The sequence below is a fragment of the Dysidea avara genome, chromosome 9 (genome assembly GCF_963678975.1).
Source record: "Dysidea avara chromosome 9, odDysAvar1.4, whole genome shotgun sequence".
Lineage (NCBI taxonomy): Eukaryota > Metazoa > Porifera > Demospongiae > Dictyoceratida > Dysideidae > Dysidea > Dysidea avara.
The window spans coordinates 27,558,591-27,583,612 of record NC_089280.1 but is presented as its reverse complement, the minus strand read 5'-3'; the positions used below and the strand labels follow the sequence as shown (position 1 = coordinate 27,583,612).

The window sequence follows — 25,022 nt, the reverse complement described above, 5'->3', positions numbered from 1 at the left end:
GAAACTAATGGAGGTTTTAGTAAAGGAAAAGACACTAAAAGTAACAGTGCGTACTATCAACAAAAGCCAAGGTGAACATTTAATAAATACTGTATCTGTTGAATATCATCATTATTATACTGTAGGAAGTGAATTTGATTTTGTATTCTTCTCTACTGTACAGTCAATGCCTCACCGGATTATTAAGAGCAAAGCAGCTGTTCAAGCAGACAGGGCATGGACGTCATCACTGACCATCATCAAATCTGTGTAGGGATCACACATGCCAAACATGGACTGGTCATTGTTGGTGAGTGTAATTCTAGTGTAATCTGCCACAGTATTTTGGTAAAACCATATTTTCATGGAATCATGAGTGAGCAAAAAATTAAAGAACACTACTGCACTGCTGTAGTGCATGTGAATTTAAATTACCAGTAATGGAATAACCGATGCAAGCCCACTAAACTTCTACCACATTTTTCATACATGCATAATTTGGCAAGATATACATTGTGTTTTATATTTTGAGGGAATATTGAGTGGATCCGATAACAGAGACAGGAATTTTCATAGACCTACCATATTTGAACCCCTCTCAGAAGTTTGTATGCATATGACTGATGATTGTTCCATGCAGGCCTAGACAGAGAAACACTTACTAGTACGTATAAAATGCCAAACCATATACTGACTGTTTTTCTAATGAGTACAAGATAGATCTAGAACTAATCCACTAATTTGTTACAGATAATGCCATGTTGCTTCGATATGATAGCACTTGGAAAGCATTGTTGGATCACTATGACAACAGAAGAAGTGTAGTGGATGCTACATCATTTCCCAACCAGCACTAGTTAGTAATAGCTTGTACCATATGGATGTTAATATGGTGTATATAAGTGTATAGTAGGAGCTACGGTGTTGTATTGCAAGGTGTTATAAGTACAATGGTATACTATTGTTTTGCTATTCAGATTTTTAAACATAAATATAAGCTATCAACTCAACAAACATGCAACAGTAGTTCACATATAACCATAGTTGGTAGTAGTTTGGAGGGAAGCAAAGGATTCCTAGGGGCTCTAGCTAACAACTATAGTGTTATGAAAGAATTAAAATGTTTTGGTAACCTGAAATTGATAAAACCACGACATCTAGTATCAGCATATTACCTTACCAATGCTGTTTCAATGACATCTTTGTAAATGCTAACTAATTCTAAAGACCGATTCTTTATTATTTCACAGTTACTTTTAAAGTGTCTTTCTTTCATAATGGACTGAACTGAAAAAATATGTCATATTTTGCATAGCTGTATACTAGCTTTTTGAAAATATAACAGCTTAGAAATTTACCTCACTTTTGTGTGGGACTGATAATAAAAATACCGCTTAAAAGCATCACACATACCTAGTGCTGTATACATATATACTTAGAGTAAAGGCAGCTATAGTTTCCCTAGAGTTTACAGGGGTGTATCCAGGATTTTTTCAAGAGGGATTCCAGATTTGGTAGTGCATTATTAATGCATACTTGTGGACACTCCTCCATGTTATGTATAACATTGGAATTTCACTGTTGTCGTTACTGGCGTGTGTTGTTTAAAAAGAAACAGTTTTACTGGTTTTTGATGAAGGTTGCAATTTGTCGATGTGTCAAAGGGTAAGCCAACAGGATATATATATATATATAATACACTATCATATACCAGTGCCTTAAATAATGTATTGAACACTGCGTACCTCTTGACTAAATGAGTCCTATTTATCAAAGCAGCTGCATTGTACATAATTATAAGGAATCCACTATTCATCACACTGAGTTAATTTCTAAACACTGGTATATCTAATACGTAGAGGTATAACACAACTAAAGCATGATTTAAATGACACATGCATTGTGTGCACATGTGACTGGATTTTGGAAAATCAGTCTTAATGTCACATGTGAATACATGCACAGAAATCTATACTTTGCTATGTCATCATTAAAGCACCTGTTAAATTATTTCACAGAATTTGTTGTAACACAAGGTACTGATCATGACTAATGATTATAATCATTGTAAAGCTGATTGGTAGTTTGGAATGCTTCATTTTGATTACACAATTAAAATTTAAATTGTAAAATGTGACATTTTCCAAAATCCGGCCACATATGTTGATATAAATTCATAAAAAAACTAAAGGAGCTTTCTTTCTTTGCACACAGTATCATGCAGCAGTAGCAAATCCCAAATGCAGTGGGTGGTTTATTATTGCAGCTAGGGGTTTAACAATAAAACAGTAAACTCCTGAAATAACAGTCATAGCCTCCAGGGGATTACTGTTGTAAATGCCTTATTCATTCTGCTTGATTTTGTGGTCTTCTCTAATGCCATACGTGTACGGATCATTATGAGCAAAACCGAGCTGTCTAGGCAGGAGATAGTAACTACATGGCATTTAAGCTTCATCACTAATTGCCACATAATATCTGTAGGGATCACATGAGCCAAACATGAACTGGTCAACAAGAGTTGAATAAACAAGCTGGTTATATTTGGGGCAATACAATATTCTAGGACTATGCTGGAGAGGTGTCTTATTTCAGGGATCTAAATTTAGTTATGCACATCAGGAGCACATTTAGGGGGGGAGGGGGGGGGGTTTCCTGGGATTCCAGAAACCCCCTTCAAAATTTGAACTTGTGGGTTTGCAGCAAGAACACCAAAGTTTAGCTGCACAAATATTCAGAAAGATGGGAATAGAGCAGCTACAGTGCATGCAATAGGGAACTTGGTTTTAAGGAGAACAAGGATAAATCAATCAATTAATCATCCAAACAAAAGATAAAGATATAGATACCTACTCTAATAGAACTTTTATAGCGGGTAAATGTAAGACTAGCTCGAAACATTAAAATAGTAATTTGAGTTTTTAGCTGGAGAATTTTGATATAGTTATTTGGATCACTATGCGTGTTGATAGATATAGTTAACAAGTAAGAAGCCATACTATAGTCTCTGCATTTTGCTTTCCATTGTTGCAAGAAATAATAAATCCCCACTTACTTTGCAACAAGAGATATAACTGTCTATTTTCCATTTATTATAATTAGCAAACCCATCAAAGGTAAAATCAAGATTTCATAATATTTAAGGGGGGAGAGTGTCTAGCTGCTTGCATATCAAGAACTTCACTGACCTGACCATTCTTCTATCGTCACCAGAAAGTTTTAAAATAATTGCTACAAAGCACAGTGTGTTTAGCTTACAAACTGGAAGATTATCATTGCTAATCAACAATCCTGACATTAATGATCACATGTTAATTGAATCCAAGAATTTACTGGTGATATTGAATGCTATGGATTTGTATGTGGTATATTGAGTGTTAAAACACCCCCCTCACCGAAGTTCCCTTTCAAAGCTCCAGTATTACTTCAAACACTGCTTTTTATCCATATAGCTACCTACAGTCATTGTCTAAAAAAATCAAGTGCCATTCAGAGTTCTGGCCATGGCTGCATGCTATCAGCTTTCAGCACTTTCCGTGACAAGAGAAGTATGACTTACCCCATTTAGTGTATGCTCAATTAATTAGAATGGTGTTTTTGCAGCATTTCATGACAAAAGTAATAGTGTGGGATGCATACAACATATAGTGACTCAGAGTACAATTATAGTGTATGTGTATATGAAGTGTGCAATACAGCTAATAATAGTAACTGTTCCACACTCCAGTATAGCTACTGGTGTATAGCTAACTGATAGTAGAATGTTGTGTATTAAATGTTGCAATTGACCGGCCTGACCTTCATCTCAGCAAACAGAAGAGACTACCATTGGTTATTAAGATGAACTCCCTGTTCATGTTTGTAAAAGGTGTTAGGATTTACACGATGGCACTGGTTATACCACCATCCTCCACGTGGCTGCAGACCATACTGATGTATTGCACAGTTTCCGTTACTCCAATGATCATTGTCAATGTCTTTATTGGTAAAGTACATTGCATTGCTGTACGCCATTGGATCAGTAGTGGTCCCCTGGAATCCCCCAATGGTTAGTTTGTACTTGTCTTCAGCTGATGCAACTAGAAATTGTTTATATTGGAGAAATACTTTAGTACCATCAGCTAATTTGATGTCCATTCTCATTTCCCAACCACCTTTGCCAGTGAGACAATGGAGGGCTCTCAGTCCATACCAAAATTCCCCAGTCAAATTTCCAAATCCATCTTCGTACTCAACCCAGTTCCTGTTAAAGTCAGCAGATCCATCTTCCCTCCTCTGAACCACTAACCATCCTCCTCCTCCATTGATAGTGTCACAATAAACCTTAGCATTCACTTGGTCATCCCCACAAAAATTAGGCATAACATAGAGTCCAGATGGTTTGGGTTTATTGGAGAATGCAAAATAACGATATCCTAGATTGCAGCAGTTATTGATGCGGTGCAAATTATCTCCATTCTGATTACTGGATATGGTGGCATGAGAGAGTGGTAGTATTCCAGCAACCAGTAACAGTAGTGTTACAGTAATAGTAGTAATAGCCATTGTTGAGCTACTGATGAGCGAGTGACCAAATAATATACTCAAATTTTTACAGTTTTAAAACTCACCAGACAATCATGATAGTTATCTTGCTTTGCTTGCCCTTTTCAACAGTTTTTAGCCACAGTTAACGTGTCTGTTGGTATACCGTTTCCTGTGCACTAACTGCACTGTACGTTATGTCTATTTTATATACACACATCAGTACTATCCAATTAACATTTCATGGCTTCTGGGAATACCCACATACATACAGGATGTTTTGTGGTCATTTGTGTAGAAACTACGTATATAGTTTACATTCCAATGACATACATTGGCAGCTGCAATCAAAATTACAAAACACAATACAAAACACATTATGATTACGATTATGATAATTGGAAGGCAGCAAAATGCTGATTACATCCAATGCAAAAAAAAGAGATATAAAAATGGTTTGGGGATATTTACAGATCACATTCATTGGAATGTAAACTATATACGTAGTTTCTACACAAACGACCACAAAAACACCCTGTATGTGATTTGTAAATATCTCTAACCATTTTTATAACATTTTTTAGGCCAGCTGATCTGTTTGACCACTAATTGATAGCTACTAAGTTTAATTTTTTGCAGTATAGGACATAAACATACACTAAAAAAAGGATTACCACAACACCACAAAAATTAATGACAACACAGCATGCAAACACCTCTTTACTGAAGGGTTCTAAGGCTTTCCCTTATATAGCATATCCAATAGCTTTGTAGACACTCCTTCTCAGCTTCCACATGTATCAAGACAAGGGGTAGTCACTTCCATACTGCCAGTTGATTTTTTTTCCTCCGGCCCTAATGGCACTCCCTTCCTCCCACACATCTCTATAGAATGCTAAGAAAATATTAGAAAAAATAATTATAACCTACAGAAAAGAACCTACACAGAACCTATAATATGCCTAGGGTTCAATGGGCAGGCAGGTGCCCCTCAGCAACAGCAAGATCAACTGCTGGAGGCACACATGGACACTTGGATCTTGAGCGTGATCCCCTGATGCACATAACTGAAGAACGGAGCAAGGAAAACCCTACTGAAACTACAACGGAACCAGCCCATCACCACAAAATATGGGGAATTCTACTTCTCGCTCAGCAGGAAGGCAAAATGTTTATAAAGTGGTGGTAGCAGCCCTTCTCATGCCACCTGAAGTGGAAAAAACAAGGGGGGTAAAACTCACATGCTCCACCTCCCGAATCCGTTCCTCATAAGCACGACGTTTCTCTAGTTCATGTTTTCGAAAAGCAGTAGATAGCGTAGAGGAATGATTAGAAGCTGCAAAGTAGTTACAAACCCTCACATCAAAGAAGGTATGATGGTGTAGGCACCTCCAGAAGCCGGAGCCCTGATGTCTACCTTTGCGTCATCATCTTGAATGGAAGACTGATAATGTAAGGTCTCACCAGACAAAGGGTGCAGCTGTGGTTCAATCTGGACATTATGGCAGACTTCAGACATCAAATTAGCTGTCAGATTCCTAATTTCATTATGCCGAATAATCGAAAAGGCACCATGTGGGCAGCTAAGGGCGTGGGATAGGCTAAAATCCTTGCCGCACACACAATGAGATGGTAGTCGTGATGGCATTTAGCCATACCTTAAACAAATGGCACCAATGAACTCAGGAGAATAAACGTCTTAATGATTAAGACAAAATACATTACAAGCATACAGTGGGCCTAGACAAAGGGGTACCATTAGGGACCCGCCGATTATGCTGGCATAATTTTGAGCACAATAGGTACCTAAAAGCATTGAGCATAATGCCAGCATAATAGGTTAATTATTTGTACGATAGTATAAATTCTTGCTGGAAAATGACAATTGCAAAATAAGATCGATATACTCTAATAGAGCAGTCAGTAACTCTAATAGAACAATCATCAAACTGACGAGTATATCGATCTTTTATCTTACATATGCAGCAGGAATTTATTATTTATGCTCCAGCCACTCATTTTTTTTCTATACAGTGTTAAACTAGTAGCAAAGCATATGAACTAAGGTATGAACATTGAGCATAATCGAGCATAATAGGTAAATATCGAGCATTAATTTAAGCATAATAGGTGAATTTTTGAGCAGTGCAGCATAGCATAATAGGTAAAATTATGAGCATAATCGGCGGGTCCCTAGGTACCATGTGCTGATGGATCAGTACAGGAGCCCTGGCAAGACTTACATTAACTAAATGTAAATTAAATTACAATACACCAAAAAAGAGAGAAAAATCTATATCTACATACATGTAATACTTAAAGTTTACCTAAGGTGGTCTAAAAGATCCCAGCCCGGGGAGGCTCTAGAATTAAAAATTCTGTAAGAACAGGACACAGCAATGCGAGCTGCCTGCTCAAACAAGGATCTTACGGTTTTCTTTGGCACTTCACAAGCAGTAGCCATTTGAGCAATTGTTTCTGACAAAAAGTGGCCTAAACAACCAATTTCAATGGGAACAAGATTGACAGTTAACCCAGAAAGCTGGAGGTCATATTGCAAGGAGCTATATCGATCTTCCTTTCTAGCTCTAGCAGCAAGAAGATGTTGCTGGGTATTAGTTGGTACCAGCGTTGAAACCGGGTCACTACTGCTGACCCGGATGACCCACTGACCGGATTTGACCCGGATTAATTAAAGCCATTTCTCTCTTGCGGTCCTCCATACAATGCATCCGCGGAGCCCGCTCATCCATCGGTCACTATGTTAAGACTCCCCCAATTGTGGAGCTGATTCGGGCAGAGTCTCAGTTTGCCGTGGACTAAGAAAGTCCAGGTTTGTCCAGCACAGGCCATTTATGTGCTGGGGGTGGTAGGCAAGGGCAGTCCATCAAGCCCGGGTAAAAAAAAAAAAATTAAAGCCGAGGCGTGCGATAAGAGCTATGTTTCGGCTAGTCTCGAGCGAGACAGCCGAGACTATGTTTTGAGCGTTCGATTCGTGTTGAGTAAATATTGCAACTTCAGCCTAGCTGTAGGTTGAAGACCAAAAAAAAAAAAAAAAGGTCATCACCTACTGACAATAGCTACCCCTCACTATAGAGCGTATTCACGTGACGTCACAAATGCGGCGTTTATTTAAGACACTTGCGGCGTTTATTTGAGACGTGTGGATAAAGCCCCAATGATGCAATAGAAAATAATTGCGTCTTCGTTCTTTCTAACAGACCTTGTACAGGAGCAGCTAATTCGTGATTATTTGGTAACCACCTATGAATGGGTAACAATATACTAGAAGCATGAACTCGTAGCTGGTCTACTTTCTGATGTAGCAATTCAATTCAATTATTAGCTTTATAGTGCAATGTTACAGCTGTACATGGTTGTACAACAATAAAAGTGAGTTTATATACAATTGCACTAAAGGTAATCTGGTAAGTACCAGATCCCATAACTTAAATTAAGTACTTATCATTACTTATATAATTACAATTAGCTGCTGAATGCATTAAAGTTAGGTGGCTTGGGATGTTTGGAGCAGATGCTACAAGGACATGTAAAATGGAAACTATACTGGTTGTCTGGATCAAAGTTTCTTGTAAAATGCTGCCATAGGATTTTAGTTAGTTGAAATTTAATGGTAACAAAGGGTTGAGTTAGGTCAATTACTGGCAAGCTGTTGAAGGTTCGAGGAAGTCTGTTGAAGTAGAAGTTTTTTTGTTGATTAGATGATGTAAAAACATGTTCAAGTTTGTTACTGGAAGAAGACCTAGTAGAATGATGACAGAATTTGATGAAGGTCTGGATGTTGAAATGATCAGATGGATTTTGAATTGATTTTATGAAAAACAGAATGTCACACTGGTCATAAATATACATTAATGGTAGTAGGTTGAGCTTGATAAGGCGAGTTTTATAATCAGAAACATAATCGTTGAGGATGTATTTGGTAGCTCGGCGCTGTATTCTTTCAAGAGCAGAGATATCTTGGATAAGGTAGGGATGCCACAATGGGGAACAATACAGAAGCTGAGACCTTACTAGTGCTATGTACAGAGTTCTTTTAGTTGTAGTGTTAATAGAATGGCTGAATGTACGTCTAAGCAATCCTAGGGTTCGATAAGCTTTGGATGAAATGTGGTGATAGTGGTTTCTCCAGGACAGGTCAGTAGATAGAATGATACCAAGGTCACGATGGGTGTTACTAGATATTATTGAGGAATCGTCAATGTTGTAAGAAGTTGGGAACTTTGTATTAAAGGAGAGGTGAATAAATTTCTTAGTGTTAAAAGATAGGTTTGAGTCTTGAGACCAGTCAAATAAGGAGTTGAGGTCATCCTGGAGTTTGATGGAATCAAGTAGTTCAAAGATGAGTTTATAGCATTTAGTATCATCTGCAAAAGATAAAGCATTGGAGTGATGAATGGATAGATACAAATCGTTGATGAAAACTAAGAACAAAAGTGGGCCAAGGATGCTCCCCTGGGGCACACCTGATAAAACTGGAAGTAGAGTTGAGTAGGAACCATTGAGTCGTACACATTGGTATCTATTATAGAGATATGATTTGAACCACCACCACAAGTTGCCAGTAATGCCAATTTGCCACAATTTTAAGAGTAGTTCATTGTGAGGAACTCGGTCGAAAGCTTTGGAAAAATCTAAATAGATTACGTCTGTTTGGGTTTTGTGCTCATAAATATCTTTGAGGAAGATAAGAAGTTGTTGCAAAGTTGAGCGCCCTTTCATGAATCCAAATTGTGAGGTAGAGATACGACTAGAAATAGATTTTGTAACTTTTTCATGAATAATATGTTCGAGTACCTTGGACACAATGCAGAGTAGGGACATAGGTCTGTAATTAGTAACACAATTTTTGTTGCCAGCTTTGAAAATAGGGGTGATGCAATGTATCTGCCATTCGGAAGGAAGACAACAATGGTAAATGGCATATGAAAATAAATAGTGTAAAGGTTTGGTTAAAACAATGGCACAGTTTTTTAGGACAGCAGGACTAATTCCATCAATACCAGTCACCTTTGAAGAGTCAAGAGATAGTAAAGCAGTGTGGACTTCGTCTTCAGTGATATTGATGGAGTCAATGGTAGAATTTGTAGAAGGCATGTCCTCAAATAGAGGTAAGGAGTAGGTACTCTGAGAGAACACAGAGTAAAAGTACCTGTTGAACAAAGTAGCTTTATCAATGTCATTGGTGGCAGAACTATCATCAAAGAAGACTGTAGCAGGGATAGAAGCAGATTTAGTGATGTTTCTTACATGCTGATATATTTTTGAGTCATTACTGAAGGCAAAATTGTGGACTAGATTTGCTTCAAAGTTGGCCTTGGCTTGTTGGATGCTGTTTTGGAGGTTATCTTCTGCTGTTTTTATACGATTCAAATTGTGATCAGTAGGATGAGATTTGTATTTCTTTCGTAGAGTCCGAAGACACTTAATCTGATGACGTATATTTGAAGTGTACCATTTAGGAAACTGAGAAGAGCTGGCTCTAATTTTGGGAATAAACAGGTCCGTTCCCCTAGTGATATTGCTCTTGATAAAGAGCCAGATAGAGTCTATGTCAGATAGCTGTTCACAGGTAGTATAGTCAATATGAGATAGATAATTGATGAGGCCAGGATAATTGGCTTTAGAGTAATCAAAGATAACTGGTGGAGTGTGTGAGGGTATATGGTCTGCATGTGACTTAATACTTAAAGTGACAATAAAGTGATCAGATGATATCGGTTGGTAATGGGGATGAATAGATATGTTGTACACAATATCTTCATTGTTAGTGATTATTAAGTCCAGAGTATTTCCTTGATTGTGGGTTGGCTCATCAACCAGTTGAAAGAGATTTAGCTGAAACAGTAAGTCACAAAATTTGTTAGATTTTGGTGAGGAACCACTATAAGTGGCCCAGTTGACATCAGGGAGATTGAAGTCTCCCAAGAGAATAATTGGACTTGATTCGTTGACTAGGTCGGTAAGGTAACTATGCAGCAATTCATGGTAAGTATCAGAAGAGTTTGGAGGAATGTAAACAACACTGATTATAAATGGATTTGATGTAGAGATGAGAACAGTTAGAATTTCAACATGAGGTGGGGATGACAATTGACTACTAGTGATGTTATCCTTTACAGCAAGTAAAACACCCCCACCTCTAGAATCTCTATCTTTACGATAAATGGTATAGCCACTGGGTATTATTTCATTGTCAAATATATCTTTAGATAACCAAGTCTCGGTGATACACAAAATGCTAAAATCAGATGAACAAATAAAAGATTGGAAATTGGATAGTTTGTTGACAAGACTTCTGGTATTTATTAAGCAAATGTGCAGATCATTTGGTTGAGTGTCATGTGGGATAGAATGTTGATTGAAATCATGTAAGTTATTAATGCTGTTTCCAGTATTGACGTCACTAGAAATTATGTCAGAGTTATCATTGGTAAAAGCATTTGAATCATTTATTAAGTTAAGAGAAGTGTTGTAGGGTGTACCAGGAACTAGTCAATTGTTGGAGGACTCCATTGCAGTTTCAGTTTGTGGAGATTGGGAAAGGATGAATGAGGAGTTAATGATTTGGCCATGTAGTTTGTTCTGGACAAAGATCTTGTTATAACGAATTCTAATGACTTTACGCTCAATACCACTTTGGATTAGAGACCACCTCTCTTTTAGAAGAAGTGACTCAATTAGTCTTTCTTCTTGTGACATGTCTGGTTTGATTCTGATATCTTTAGAAAGTGATTTAGCTTTAGATAAGAGCAGTGATACATCAATGGTTCGGGTTAGTCTAACTAGTATTGGGCGTGGTTTTGTAGATTGGTCACGATACTTTCCCAGTCTCAGTACATCACGAATAGCAGTGGAACGCTTCATCTTGTGTAGCGACTTTGCGGGCTCCAAGGTCATTTTTTCAGAAACTATACTAATTACACTCATATCCTTGTAGTACTTTATTCTCCACTGATAGGCGACTACCAAACTGCCATTAAGTGACTGTTCAGTGCATTTGTGATGGTGAAAAGACGTGCGGAAAATCAATTGTTTCGTTTTGGCCCGTAGTTTGTTGACACCAGAGGTAGAGAGAAAACCAATTCGTGGCAGTATGGCAACGGTCTGTTAATGGATAATGACATTCTAGAAGCGCAATGGAGTAGCTGGTCTGCTTTTTGAAATATTCACCACAGTACCCGCCATATCGTGACGTGCGTGGGCGAGCAGATGGGGCGTTCTATTGCGATATCAGAAAGTAGACCAGCTACGAGGTTGTACTTTTAGTATGTTATTACCCATCTATTGGTGATTACCAGATAGCCACGAATTGGCTACTGCTGTACCGGGTCTGGTGGAAAGAACGAAAATGTGATATTTTTGTATTGTAGTATTGGGCTTCTTACCACACGTATTTTAAGCGCCTCGTCTGTAATTTCTTCGTAAATACGCTCTATAGATACCCTCAGTTTCGTGCTACATACTGCACTTACTAATAAATGGCCGTAGCTGAGCGTATGTTGGTAGCGCGATAAGTGGCCGTGGCTCACGAAAGAGCTACGCGATAGCGTTTATAAGCTCCACGTCGTCAAACGAACAATTTCGTTTTTCACGCGATCCAATCCGGATCAGACCCGGATAATTTGTAAACCGGGTCGGACCCGGATGACCCGGAGAAAGTGTGACAGGGTTGACCCGGATGACCCGACCCGGTTTCAACGCTGGTTGGTACTGTCAATTCGAACAAACAAATGGAATCATTAAAAACCAATACCAAGTCAGGCCTGCTGAGGGTGGAGGAAAGATTGGTTGGGATGGTACTAGGGGGGTTGGAACTAGCTAGATAACCTGGAAGGTCAGCGTAAAGTTTGAATGTTTCAGGTAAATGCTGTTGGAGCCCATGAACAAGGACCTGTAAAACTGAATCATGTCCCCTTATGAAGTGCAAAGCCATACTATAGAGGAAGAGCAGTAAGCCAAGAAGAGAAACCTTTCTTGGTGCAGCATTCAACAGCCTAATGCAAAGGTGGAGGGCAGCTGGAAAGCGTGGACTGTAATTGGTTAGATAAGGATCGCTCTTTGACAGAAGAAAGATGACGAAAAATCTCATGCTGATGATGAACTACATCTTCAGACAAAGCAGGGTTTTGGTGGCAAATCAAATCTATTAAGCCATGCAGCAGCTCCCTTGAAAAAGTGTACTGCTCATCAGATGTCAAGGTAGGATTACTGATGCCCAGACCTCCAAAACGCACAGGAAGGCCAAACAATTCTCGCTCAACGTCACCAACAGGATACAGTACCAACTTAGGAAGAAGATGGCTGTGAACAGCAGATTCAAGAGGTGAAAGCCGGTTGGAAATATTTGGAGTGGTACGAAAAAAAATAATTCCACTTGGAAAGGTAACCATGGGCAAAAGTGGCATAAGATGCGTGAGGCTGTGTCTTAGCAAAAGAAGATAGGCGAGAGACTCCTTGAATCTATTCATCAACATGCTGTTCAGTATGCAACCGGGATCAAGAATTTTGATCGTCAAAATTTTGTCTTGATCGCTTGATTTCACCTATAAAATAACCTTGATTCTTGATCGTCTACCGTAAAAGCCTAGTAAATCCTCGTGTCGCTAAAGATTAGCTTTCGAAGGTGCTTGATCGTCACTTTTCCGGACGTCTTGATCGCTTGATTCACTGTGCAAAAGACCCTTGATCGCTTGATTCACTGTGCAAAAGACCCTTGATCGCTTGATTCACTGTGCAAAAGACCCTTGATCGCTTGATTTTTTTTTTTTTTTGCTTGATCGCTTGATTGAATCTTAATCCCGGTCGTAAGTGTTTCAACAGACAATATTGAAGTGACTACTCCTTGCAAGACGCACGGTAGTGTGTCGTGCGGCCCAAGAAGCCGGCGCACAACACCCGTGAGTATATATATATAGGCCACACCAAGTCAAACCTTAGTTTCTGGTCACCCGCCCGCATGGTAAACCTGGAACCCTAGTTTATGAGGACTATTATTAATATTACAGGTGCTTAAGTGCATGTGACCCAGCAAGACACTTATTTTTTTTACTGTAAAAGATCGAGATACTCTAATAAAGCAGTCAGGGATTCCAATAGAGCAGTCACACTACTCTTACCTCTAATATTAGGTATATATGCCACACTAATAAAATGTTTCTAACTATAGCTAGTTTTGTCTTTGATTATATAGCTGTTCAGATTATAACTGTTACTAATGCTTAGTAATTTCAGTAACATTAACCACTAGCCCATGCAGATGGGCCATAGTTTTAACTTTATAATTCAAATGTAGTCCTCTAATGATTAGTCTAGTAACTTCAAATTCCTTATCACTGAACACTACAGGGGTATGGAAAGCCGGCAACATTCGGTGAGCTTAAACTTAAACTTTTCCATAACTAAAATTAGATTGGCAAGTAGAAACCCTTATAGTTTAAACATTCCCAGATCATCACTGAAAAACACTAGTCTGGAGCACTCAATGACTCAAAACTTTGACAGTTACTTTTCTCAAGGTTACTGAATAGAAGGCTGGAAACGCATAGCTAGTGGGCTAAGACTTCACATTTGAATGAAGAATTTCTGATGTGAAAATAGAAGTTAAATTTTATTTTGGATCATGATTATTTGAACAACTTAGCTATATAGTAATACTTTCCTGACATAGCTAATGAGACATTTATTTCACTTGGAAAGCATAAGTAGCTACATGAGCAAAACATTTCCTATAGTATATTCTAAATAAATAAATAAATATACTTAAATGCTATGCATCAGTGTACAGCTAGCCATGATCCATCAACAACTTTCCTAGTGCATTTTTTGCCGAAGCACAACTACTTATGTTGTTGGTTAAGTTTGACTAAAAACAAAATCAACATGAATTTGCTAAAGTGAGCAAATAATAATACCATACAGTATATTGTCACAGTAGAGTCTATAGTCCTGAAGTCCTGATCATCCGCCCGCCCGCATCCATTTGTAGGCTTGGGAGTGACCAGAAACTAAGGTATGACTTGGAGTGGCCATATATATATTTTTTTAATTTATTTATTTATTTTTTTTATTGACAGGAAGAAAGAAAACGCATTTTTCGCACCTCCGTAGCTCTGTGCTGCCTTGATGAAACAAGACGATTTTTTCGGTGGACACTCCCTCCAACTTCAGTACTCCAAATACCAAATTTGAGCGAAATCGCTTCAAGCGTTCCCGAGATATGCGACTTCAAAAATTGGCTTAGTTTCTTCGTTGTTTTTTTTTTCTTATTTTTCTTCCTCTTTTCGCACACGTGCAAAAACTGCTATAAAACGCGAACGCCATATCCGATTGCCTTGAAATTTAGCACACAGGGGGGTATAAAGCAGTATTAGGATGACTGTTGTATTAGAGTATATCTCGATCTTGTACTTGCTACACCAAGTTGGACTTCGTGTTATAACTTCGTGGCTTTAAGTCTGATTCTTCTATACCATTAAGGAGCCTTTCTAAGATGATTACTCCATCTGTACAGCGATTTTCAAAGCATTACTCCAAGTGGTTTATCTGGTAGGCGTGGCAAGTAGTCGTTTTCATTCGCTAATCTTGATTGCGTAATTGTTACACACTGTTGGCTTTTTCATTGTATCTTCCTGGTTTTTATCTCGATTTCTTTCAAACCACAAAAGGGTTGAGGTTCAATAGTTAGCCTATTCACCAGGGGCGGATCCAGGAGTTGGCAAGGGGAGGGGCACAAACAGGCTAAGTTGTAAGTGGTTGGGGAGAGCCAGATTCTCTAGTTCAGTGCTGCATTTTTGAAGTAGCAAATAATCACCTCTTAGTAGTGTCTCACTGTTGATTTTTACCATTTTGGCCTTTTCAGATAGTTGTAAAGCCTTACAAGTTGTTTTAAAGGCCCTGAATGTCTTAAACAACTGCGACGCGGTAATTATTTTTAGAGGCGCTTAGTACGTACGAAGGTGCTGAAAGACAATTTCACGGCTAGTTTGATTTCGGTTCGTTTTGGTTTCAGGTGAAATTGTAATAAATGCTAGTAAAATGTGCATATTTTCATGAGTTTCTTGGCCTGACAAAGTTTAGTTGCTATTTTAATCAGAAGTATGGCTGGCTCTTCCACTATAGGTTAGGGAGGGTGGGGGGGGGCATTTGCCCCAAATGCCCCATCCTGGATCCGCCATTGTATTCACCTACCGATTTTCAGCTTCTTCCCGTAAGCGGTTTACCCTGTAGGCGTGATAATATATTGATGTTATTTTCGTGAATAATCGCTAATAACTCTTTTCATATTCCAGCCAAAATTGGCACCAAGATGAGCCTTTAGTAATAGAGCAGTCACTCTGAAGAGAATTCAAGAGATCAGCTAGAAACAAGTAACCTGTATAGACATCAGCTACAAACAATTCACCCTGTAGAGAGATCAGTTAGAAGAAGTTACCTTGTAGGGAGTTCAACTATGGAAAGAGATAGTTCAGCTAAAAGAAGTAACCTTGTAGAAAGTTCAGCTAAAAAGAAACCAACATGTAGAGAGTTCAGCTACAAACAAATCTCCCTGTAGAGAGATCAGCTAGAAGAAGTTTCCTTGTAAAGAGTTCAGCTACAAAGAAACCATCATGTATAGAGTTAAGCTGCAAACAAATCATCTATAGAGAGTTCAGCTACAAACAAATCACCCTGTAGAGAGATCAGCTGGAAGAAGTTACCTTGTAGAGAGTTCAGCTACAAACAATTCATCCTGTACAGAGATCAACTAGAAGAAATTATCTTGTAGAGAGTTCAGCTACAAAGAATTTCCACAAACAGATAACCCTGTAGAGACATCAGTTAGAAGAAGTTACCTTGTAGAGAGTTCAGCTACAAAGAAACCACTATGTAGAGAGAGTTCAGCTACAAACAAATCACCCTGTAGAGAGTTCAGCTCCAAAAAAATCATCCTGTAGAAAGGTCAGCTAGAAGAAGTCACCTTGTAGAGAGTTCAGCTACTAACTAGTGACCCTATAGAGAGATCAGCTAGAAGGACTCACCTTGTAGAGTGTTCAGTTACAAAGAAACCACCATGTAGAGTTCTGTAATAAATATATGTATTATATATATAATTTGTACATTTATTGATAAAATCAGAAATATTTAAAGTATCCATCTGCTTCATCTTTTCTTCTTCCTGTGGAAAAGAATAAAAGATGGGTTTAAAAAGCCCCAAAGCTGGCCATAGGCTGGCTTTGGGGGTATACAAATACAAAAAGAAGTGAAATCTAATCCAAAACAGCCAAGCTGTAAAAAAAAAGAGTGCGGCCCTCAAAAAGGCTATATGGTGAAAAAAGATGCGAAATCCAAGGTGGCGGCCAAGAAATGGCTGTGATGGTAGGTTAATGGTAAAAATTTTAATGACAATTCAGGTGAATTTTGTGCCAAGACCAAGGAGCACCAAATTCACCTGAAGTTTCGTTATTAAAATTTTTACCATTAACCTACCATCACAGCCATTTCTTGGCCGCCACCTTGGATTTCACATCTTTTTTCACCATAGCCTTTTTGAGGGCCACACTCTTTTTTTACAGCTTGGCTGTTTTGGATTAGATTTATATAACACTAGACGAAATGAACAACCAGCCAGTTCACAACACTTCAAAATACTCCCAGGCATGTGTTTGTCACTGTCATTGCCAGGGTTAACCCAAGGCTTTAGGCCAGAGAGGGCAAAGTAAACCAATTAGGATTTGTTTTGGGGGGGGGGGGGAGGGGGGGTGCGTTTCTCTTTAGTGGTTTTATAGGGTTATCAGAGAGGATCATTTGCAGACTTTGAATTACAAAGCATGAGGTTTCTAGAATGTATGAGGGCATGCGACTTCCCAATGATGCTGCAAGAATTTGTCTAGAAACAATACAAGTAATTCATCTCTCCATCCTATAACCACAAGTGGCTTGTATTTTTCTCATGTAGCTCACCAACAACAAAATCTGTTGTAGTAACTTGGCCTGTACACTATAATACTGTAGTTCTCTTATATAGCATTTTGTTATTTTGTGACTGTCCTAATACTGTAGTTCTCTTATATAGCATTTTGTTTTGTGACTGTCGTACTGTCTTAACACTAAAATGTATATAAGTGCTACAAAACATGTGCACCAACTCACTGCTATCAACACGGAAAGCCCCACACTGAGTAATAAATTTGTACATTGTATGAGCATCGTGTTCCCGAAAACTTACCTTACATACATGGAAGGATACACTGGGAGAGATCACATGGTCACTGAATGACTTATTGATGAAGAAAAGAAATGAGAATTGTGCATACCTCAGCCAAGAACATGATATGAACGGCACACATAATTAGTAAATTGGCAAAATTAAGTGAGTGCGACAGAGAATCATAAGATGACAATAATCATTAGCTTATTTAACTAATGAAGAGACAAGCAAGGTTGAGCCGGATGACAATATTAAACTGATGAAGAGAGAATCAACATTGACAGTTGTTTCTGCTCCTGCTTTTGTTTTGTTAATTAGTACAAATGCAAGTTCCAGTGAGTTCCTAGCTATTTACAATTTTACTTGATGATAGGTTAGGTCTGCAATGTGATATCCTGCAATCAACTACCCATGTAGCTATTGTCATGTGTTAGGCTAAGAATAACACCCGTGTGGAAGCCAAGTTTGTCACTATCTTCTGGTAGAAAACAATAGAAATGTCTTAAAATCACGTGGTTTTTAAATGTGCATCAACTTATCTGTAGTACATTCATTACATACCAATATATAGTCATTCAATAGTTTAGGGTATAAATTGGAGCATTTTGCATTGCTAGGGTCTCCAATAGTGAGGTATGTTACTATTTTTAACTCAACTGACATCAGCAATATTGTTAGTATAAATAACATCAACTACTGCTAGTTCACATTAACTGATCAACTATACAGTGTTTAGTAGATATGAAAAGTCAACTAGTCATACTGCTCATACTAGTCAGCTCACTACTGGCTACTAATGCTAATCAACAATGTGATAACCTCCTCCAGCAGTATAACCAGCATTGTACAAAATGTATTGCTGGCATTAGAAGTTGCTGTGATCTTGCTGACCTGCCACATTATAAAGCTCCTTCTGGTGTCTATCAATTATTGTCTAATTGTAGTAGTGGATCATCACCCTTCACACTGGGTCTCCTTGTTGGTGTCTACTGTGACAGGGACTGTGATGAAGAATGGATGGTTGTACAGAGAAATGTTAAAGATGGAGTGAAATACTTTGGAGATAAGAAGTGGAAAGATTATGAAGAAGGATTTGGAAGTCTTAAAAGCAGCAAATTCTGGTATGGTCTTAAAGCGCTGCGCTGTTTTACACAGACAGATCAGTGGGAGTTGAGGATTGACTTGCAGTTTGAAACAAAACCTGGTCCCATCTCCACTACAACACTTGCAGTGTAGGAGCAGAGAATAAAGAATATCCTCTAACCATCGGAGGATTTACTGGCACTACTACTGATCCTTTTGTAACCAAACCTTTGAATGGAAGAAGATTTTCTACGTATGATAATGATAATGATGGAGATAGGGGTAACTGTGCACAGACCTTTAATAGTGGATGGTGGCACAATAACTGCTTCAATATCAACCCAAACTACCAACCACCATATGTACACCTCAACTCCAAAGGCTACTACCTGCTCTCAGTGGAGATGAAGATACGTCCTCGTGATTGTATATATCATTCAGTGACTATACTAACTGTTCATTGTGTCAATGTTTTCTACCTCAATAAGGATAATATGTATATACTATCAGTACAATGTGTGACACATCATGTCTTGTACAATTTGTTATTAATTTTATCAAATTTTATAATGTACACATACAATGAGTCATATGGTTATCACTGCACATAGTGTAGTTATACTGCATGCCCCGTTTGGTCAGAACACATTTGACTGCTTTGTGTTGTGAAGCCATACGCATGGTTACAAGTTCAGAATTAGATGAAAAATTTATTTCTACATTTTCCATAGTTTAGCTAACCTACAGTATATGTATAGTTATACCATGGGCACTCGTGCTTTAGCCATGGTATAACTATTACATATATATCTTTGTGTGTATGATGAAATGCATAAATTGGTACAGAAGAATGGGTTTAGACAAGTTAAGATCAATCACCATAGTGATATTAGTAGTGCTGTGAAGTACATCTATTGGTGAAAAATATATATGCTACTAAAGATAGAACATAAGTTTTAATTGAGCCATTACTCAGGGAAGCCAATTTAAACATACATACCATTGTATTTGCCTGCTCATGAAGAGTTTGAAAACCTTTGTTTCATTTTGGTAACATGTGCTTGTTTATGATGTGGTGTACGTCAACAATTTGTCGTCATTTCTTCAATGACACCACCTTCATAAATGACACCACCTTCATAAATGACACCACCTTCATAAATGACACCACCTTCATAAATGACACCACCTTCATAAATGACACCACCTTCATAAATGACACCACCTTCATAAATGACACCACCTTCATAAATGACATCACCTTCATAAATGACACCACCTACATAAATGACACCACCTTCATAAATAACACCACCTTCACATGTATTATGTGCAAGTAACTACAGGGCTAAACCATACCTTGATTGATTTGTAAATCCATAGTGAATATTTTAAGCTAAATCCCATTGCTGTAGATTAATGCAAATGGAAGATATGTCTGTGAACCTGTTTCAGTACAGTCACTACATGTACAAGTCAATTTCCTTGCTCCTCCTACTACAATTTCAGAACCACTCACTATCATAAGAAGAAACTTTGGTGACCCATTCCTTGGACACTGTTGATAATGTTGAGAAAATAAACACTAATTTGGAAGTTTTGCGAGCTAGGTAGGTTTTTGCTGAGATAGTCACATATAACATCAAGACACACGGTAGTGTGTCGTGCGGCCCAAGAAGCCGGCGCGCCACACCGTGAGTATATTGACAGGAAGAACGAAAACGTCATTTTCACACCTTTGTATCTCGGTGATCACTTATCTGATTGGAACCAAATTTGCTACACAGTTTCCCGCCAGCCAGGGGAGTCTACATTCCAAATTTGAAGGAAATTGCTCCAGCCATTTCCGAGATACGAGCTGCCAAAGTTTCGTTTTTTTTCTTCGTTTTTTTTTCTTCGTCTTTTCGCACACTTGCAAAAATTGCTATAACAAGCAAACCCGTACTCCGATCGCCTTGAAATTTGGCACACAGAAAGGGAGTCCAAAGGCGAATCCTAGCATCAAATTTGGTACAAATCCGATGAATGGTTCAGGAGTTATTACCGATTATTCGCGTAAAACAAGATCAATTTGTTGTCACGCCTACAGGGTAAACCGCTTCATGGAATGAGTTGAAAATTGCTATGTAGATGGAGTAACCATCGTAGGAGTGCCTTTTGGTGGTTTGAAAGGAATCGAGATAAAGACCACGGAGATATGACACAAAACCCAACCTGTGTCACAATTACGCGATCGATTTTTATGAGTAAAAAAGTATTAGTTTTCACGCCTACTAGGCAAACCGCTTAGAGCAATGAGCTGAAAATCGGTGTATAGCTGGAATAATCTTCATACAAAGTCCTTGCAGTAGTACAGAAGAATCGGATTACAAACCACTGAGTTATGATTCGAAAGCCAACTCCGTGTAGCAAATGCGAGATCGAGATACTCTAATAGAACAGTCACCCTAATAGAGCATTCGGCTAATTTATTTACTCCATTATAGAATTTTATTACATCACAAGTTATTCTGTAGGGAGTTCAGCTGCAAACAGTTAATCTTATAGACAGTTCAGCAAGAAGACAGTCACCATGTGGAGAGTTAAGCAAATATATCACTATATAGATTCAGAACATTACAAGTCACACCGAAGAAAGTTCAGCTATAAACAAGTCATGCACTGTGTAGAGAATTCAGCTACAATTAAGTCACTCTCTAGAGAATTCAGCTACACACAAGTCACTGTGGAGAGAGTTCAGCTACAAACAAATTACCCTTTAGAGTGATCAGCTACAAACAAAACACTTTGCAGGGTGTTCAACTGCAACAAATCAATTACCTTTAGAGCGATCAGCAATGAACAAATCAACACAAATCTACCTGCAGAGAGATCAGCTAGAAACAAATCACCCTGAAGAGAGTTCAGCTACAAAAAAATCACCCTGTAGAGACATCAGCTAGAAACTAGACACAATGTAAGGAGTTCAGCTACAAGCAATCACCCTGTAGAGAGTTCAGCTAAAACAAATCAATCTGCAGAGAGATCAGCTACAAACAAATCACCTTATAGAGAGTTCAGCTACAAACAGATTACCTGTAGAGAGATCGGCTACAAACAAATCAACCTGCAGAGAGATCAGCTATATACACACAAATTAACTTGTAGAGAGATCAGCTACAAACAAATCACCCTGTAGAGAGATCAGCTAGAAACTACACACAATGTAAGGAGTTCAGCTACAAACAAATCACCCTGTAGAGAGATCAGCTACAAACTAGACACAAAGTAAGGAGTTCAGCTACAAGCAAATTACCCTGTAGAGAGTTCATCTACAAACAAATCAACCTGTAGAGCAATCAGCTAGAAACAAATCACCCTGAAGAGAGGTCAGCTACAAAAAAATCACCCTGTAGAGAGATCAGGTAGAAACAAATCACCCTGAAGAGAGGTCAGCTACAAAAAATCACCCTGTAGAGAGATCAGCTACAAACAAATTGCCCTGTAGAGAGATTGGCTACAAACAAATCAACCTGCAGAGAGATCAGCTACACACAAATCAACTTGTAGAGAGTTCAGCTACAAACAAATTACCATGTAGCTACAAACAAATCAGCATGTAGAGAGTTCAGCTAAAACAATTCAACCTGCAGAAAGATCAACTACAAACAAATCACCTTATAGAGAGTTCAGCTACAAACAAATTACCCTTTAGAGAGATCGGCTACAAACAAATCAACCTGCAGAGAGATCAGCTACACACAAATCAACTTGTAGAGAGATCAATTACAAACAAATCACCCTGTAGAGAGATCAGCTAGAAACTACACACAATGTAAGGAGTTCAGCTACAAGCAAATCACCCTTTAGTGAGTTCAGCTACAAACAAATCAACCTGCAGTGAGATCACCTACAAAAAAGCACCTTGTACAGAGTTCAGTACAAACAAATTACCCTGTAGAGAGATCGGCTACAAACAAATCAACCAGTAGAAAGATCAGCTACACACAAATCAACTTGTAGAGAGATCAGCTACAAACAAATCACCCTGTAGAGAGATCAGCTAGAAACTAGTCACAATGTAAGGAGTTCAGCTACAAGTAAATCACCCTGTAGAGAGTTCAGCTAAAACAAATCAACCTGCAGAGAGATCAGCTACAAATAAATCACTTTATAGACAGTTCAGCTACAAACAAATTACCTTGTAGAGGGATCGGCTGCAAATTAATCAACCTGCAGAGAGATCAGCTACACACAAATCAACTTGTAGAGAGATCAGCTACAAATAAATCACCCTGTAGAGAGATCAGCTAGAAACTAGATACAATGCAAGGAGTTCAGCTACAAGCAAAATCACCCTTTAGTGAGTTCAGCTACAAACAAATCAACCTGCAGTGAGATCACCCACAAAAACGCACTTGTACAGAGTTCAGTTACAAACAAATCACCCTGTAGAGAGATCAGGTAGAAGAATTCACCTTGTAGAGAGTTCATTTACAAAGAAACCATCATATAGAGAGTTCAGCTACAAAGAAATTACCCCGTAGAGAGTTCAGCTAGAAGAAGTCACCTTGTAAAGAGTTTAGCTACAAAGAAACCATCATGTACAGAGTTCAGCTACAAAGAAACCAACTGTACAGAATTCAACTACAAACAAATCATCCTGTATAGAGATCAGCTAGAAGAAGTTACCTTGTAGATAGTTCAGCTACAACAATTCACCCTGTAGAAAGATCAGCTAGAAGAAGTCACCTTGTAGAGTGTTCAGTTACAAAGAAACCATCATGTAGAGAGTTCAGCTGCAAACAAATCACTCTGTAGAGAGTTCAGCTACAAAGAAACCGCCATGTAGAGAGTTCAGCCTCATACAAACCACCTTGTAGAGAATTCAACTACAACAAATCACCCTGTAGAGAAGAAGTTACCTTGTAGAGAGTTCAGCTACAAAGAAACCACCATGTAGAGAGTTTAGCTGCAAACAATTCACCTGTAGAGAGTTCAGCTAGAAACAAATCACCCCGTAGAGAGATCAACTGGACGAAGTCACCTTGTAGAGAGTTCAGCTACAAAGAAACCATCATGTAGAGAGTTCAGCTGCAAACAAATCACCCTGCAGAGAGTTCAGCTACAAAAAAATCACCCTGTAGAGAGTTCAGCTAGACGAAGTCACCTTATAGAGAGTTCAGCTACAAAGAAACCATCATGTAGAGAGTTCGGCTATAAAGACACCACCATGTAGAGAGTTTAGCTGCAAACAAATCACCTGTTACAGAGAGTTCAGCTACAAAGAAACCATCCTGTATATAGTTCAGCTACATTTCAAGTCACCCAGTAGAGAGATCAGCTGCAAAAAAAATCCTGTGGGGAATAATGAGCATGTAATAAATATATGTATATAATTTGTATAATTACTAATAAAATCAAAAATAATTGAAGTACTAATATTCTTCTTTAAGTTCTTTTCTTCTTCCTGTGGTAAAGAAAAAAAACACATGGGTTAAAAAAGCCCCAAAGCCAGCCATAGGCCGGCTTTGCAGTATACAAATACAAAAAGAAGTGATATCTAATCAAAAACAGCCAAGCTGTAAAAAAAGGTGCGGCCCCCATAAAGGCCATGGTGAAAAAAGATGTGAAATCCAAGGTGGCGGCCAAGAAATGGCTGTGATGGTAGGTTAATGGTTACATTTTAATAACGGCAATTCAGGTGAATTTTGTGCCTCTTGTTCACCATGGCCTTTATGGGGACTGCACCTTTTTTTACAGCTTGGCTGTTTTTGATTAGATTACTATAACTATCAAGACAACAGAAAATACCAAAACTATACTAGTGTGTATTTGTAGTGGTGTTGTGGTGTGTGTGGTCTCCAAGAGGAAGATTGGAGTGGCTAGCCCGTACTCATCTTTCGTGACCACTCCAAAATCCCAACTACGATAAATTACAATGTTTGGGGAAGCCTGAGGTGTCTAATTCAAACACTAAATGTGATGTTTTGATATTTTAACTTCATTTTGACCATGGAGAAAGCATAAGATGAGCATGATCAGCAGAACACATGCAATGAGTCAATCCGTACACTTTAATGAATACACATAATAGGGGGGATAAAATATTTCAGAGGGGTCCAAATATTTCAAGAAAAAGTGGACCCCCGGTCCACTTTTGGGGGGTCCAAATATATCATTACAAGCCATCATACGGTACGATAGTACTGTATAGTAGGGACATCAAAGGTGTGGAGGCGATCCG

At 38.4% G+C, this 25,022-nt stretch overlaps 3 protein-coding genes across 4 annotated transcripts; 1 reads left to right on the top strand and 2 right to left on the bottom strand.

The window, feature by feature from the left end:
* Positions 1–3,568: 3,568 nt before the first annotated feature.
* On the bottom strand, positions 3,569–4,811 carry LOC136266804 (ficolin-1-like). 2 transcript variants are annotated; one of them, XR_010706292.1, is made up of 2 exons: positions 4,590–4,811; positions 3,569–4,534 (listed from the first exon to the last, which is right to left on the bottom strand). XR_010706292.1 is itself a non-coding variant. In XM_066061822.1 (2 exons), the coding sequence occupies exons 1-2, from the start codon at positions 4,598–4,600 to the stop codon at positions 3,802–3,804; spliced, it is 741 nt and encodes a 246-aa protein (XP_065917894.1). In that variant the 5' UTR covers positions 4,601–4,782; the 3' UTR covers positions 3,569–3,801. The 2 variants fall into 2 exon arrangements, 1 of the variants encoding a protein (XP_065917894.1); XM_066061822.1 differs by having other exon boundaries at positions 3,569–4,531; positions 4,590–4,782.
* Positions 4,812–8,948: 4,137 nt separating this feature from the next.
* LOC136267630 (uncharacterized) lies at positions 8,949–11,424 on the bottom strand. The gene is made up of 3 exons (XM_066062789.1): positions 11,180–11,424; positions 9,528–10,765; positions 8,949–9,046 (listed from the first exon to the last, which is right to left on the bottom strand). Exons 1-3 carry the CDS (start codon positions 11,422–11,424, stop codon positions 8,949–8,951), a joined length of 1,581 nt encoding a protein of 526 aa, XP_065918861.1.
* A 7,030-nt stretch (positions 11,425–18,454) lies between these two features.
* LOC136267629 (fibrinogen-like protein 1) lies at positions 18,455–20,361 on the top strand. The gene is made up of 3 exons (XM_066062788.1): positions 18,455–18,900; positions 18,945–19,236; positions 20,212–20,361. The coding sequence occupies exons 1-3, from the start codon at positions 18,455–18,457 to the stop codon at positions 20,359–20,361; spliced, it is 888 nt and encodes a 295-aa protein (XP_065918860.1).
* Positions 20,362–25,022: the final 4,661 nt, after the last annotated feature.

What these genes read in the sequence shown, in the direction of transcription:
- LOC136267629 (XM_066062788.1), top strand. Translation starts at nt 18,455, where the DNA reads ATGAAAAGTCAACTAGTCATACTGCTCATACTAGTCAGCTCACTACTG. An exon ending in GAGTTGAGGATTGACTTGCA is followed by an intron (nt 18,901 to 18,944) that starts GTTTGAAACAAA and finishes CAACACTTGCAG; the next exon opens with TGTAGGAGCAGAGAATAAAG. An exon ending in GTGATTGTATATATCATTCA is followed by an intron (nt 19,237 to 20,211) that starts GTGACTATACTA and finishes CCATTGCTGTAG; the next exon opens with ATTAATGCAAATGGAAGATA.
- LOC136267630 (XM_066062789.1), bottom strand. Translation starts at nt 11,424, where the DNA reads ATGACCTTGGAGCCCGCAAAGTCGCTACACAAGATGAAGCGTTCCACT. An exon ending in TCACTTCTTCTAAAAGAGAG is followed by an intron (nt 10,766 to 11,179) that starts GTGGTCTCTAAT and finishes ATCTGATTTTAG; the next exon opens with CATTTTGTGTATCACCGAGA. An exon ending in TGACTCTTCAAAGGTGACTG is followed by an intron (nt 9,047 to 9,527) that starts GTATTGATGGAA and finishes TCTCTATAATAG; the next exon opens with ATACCAATGTGTACGACTCA.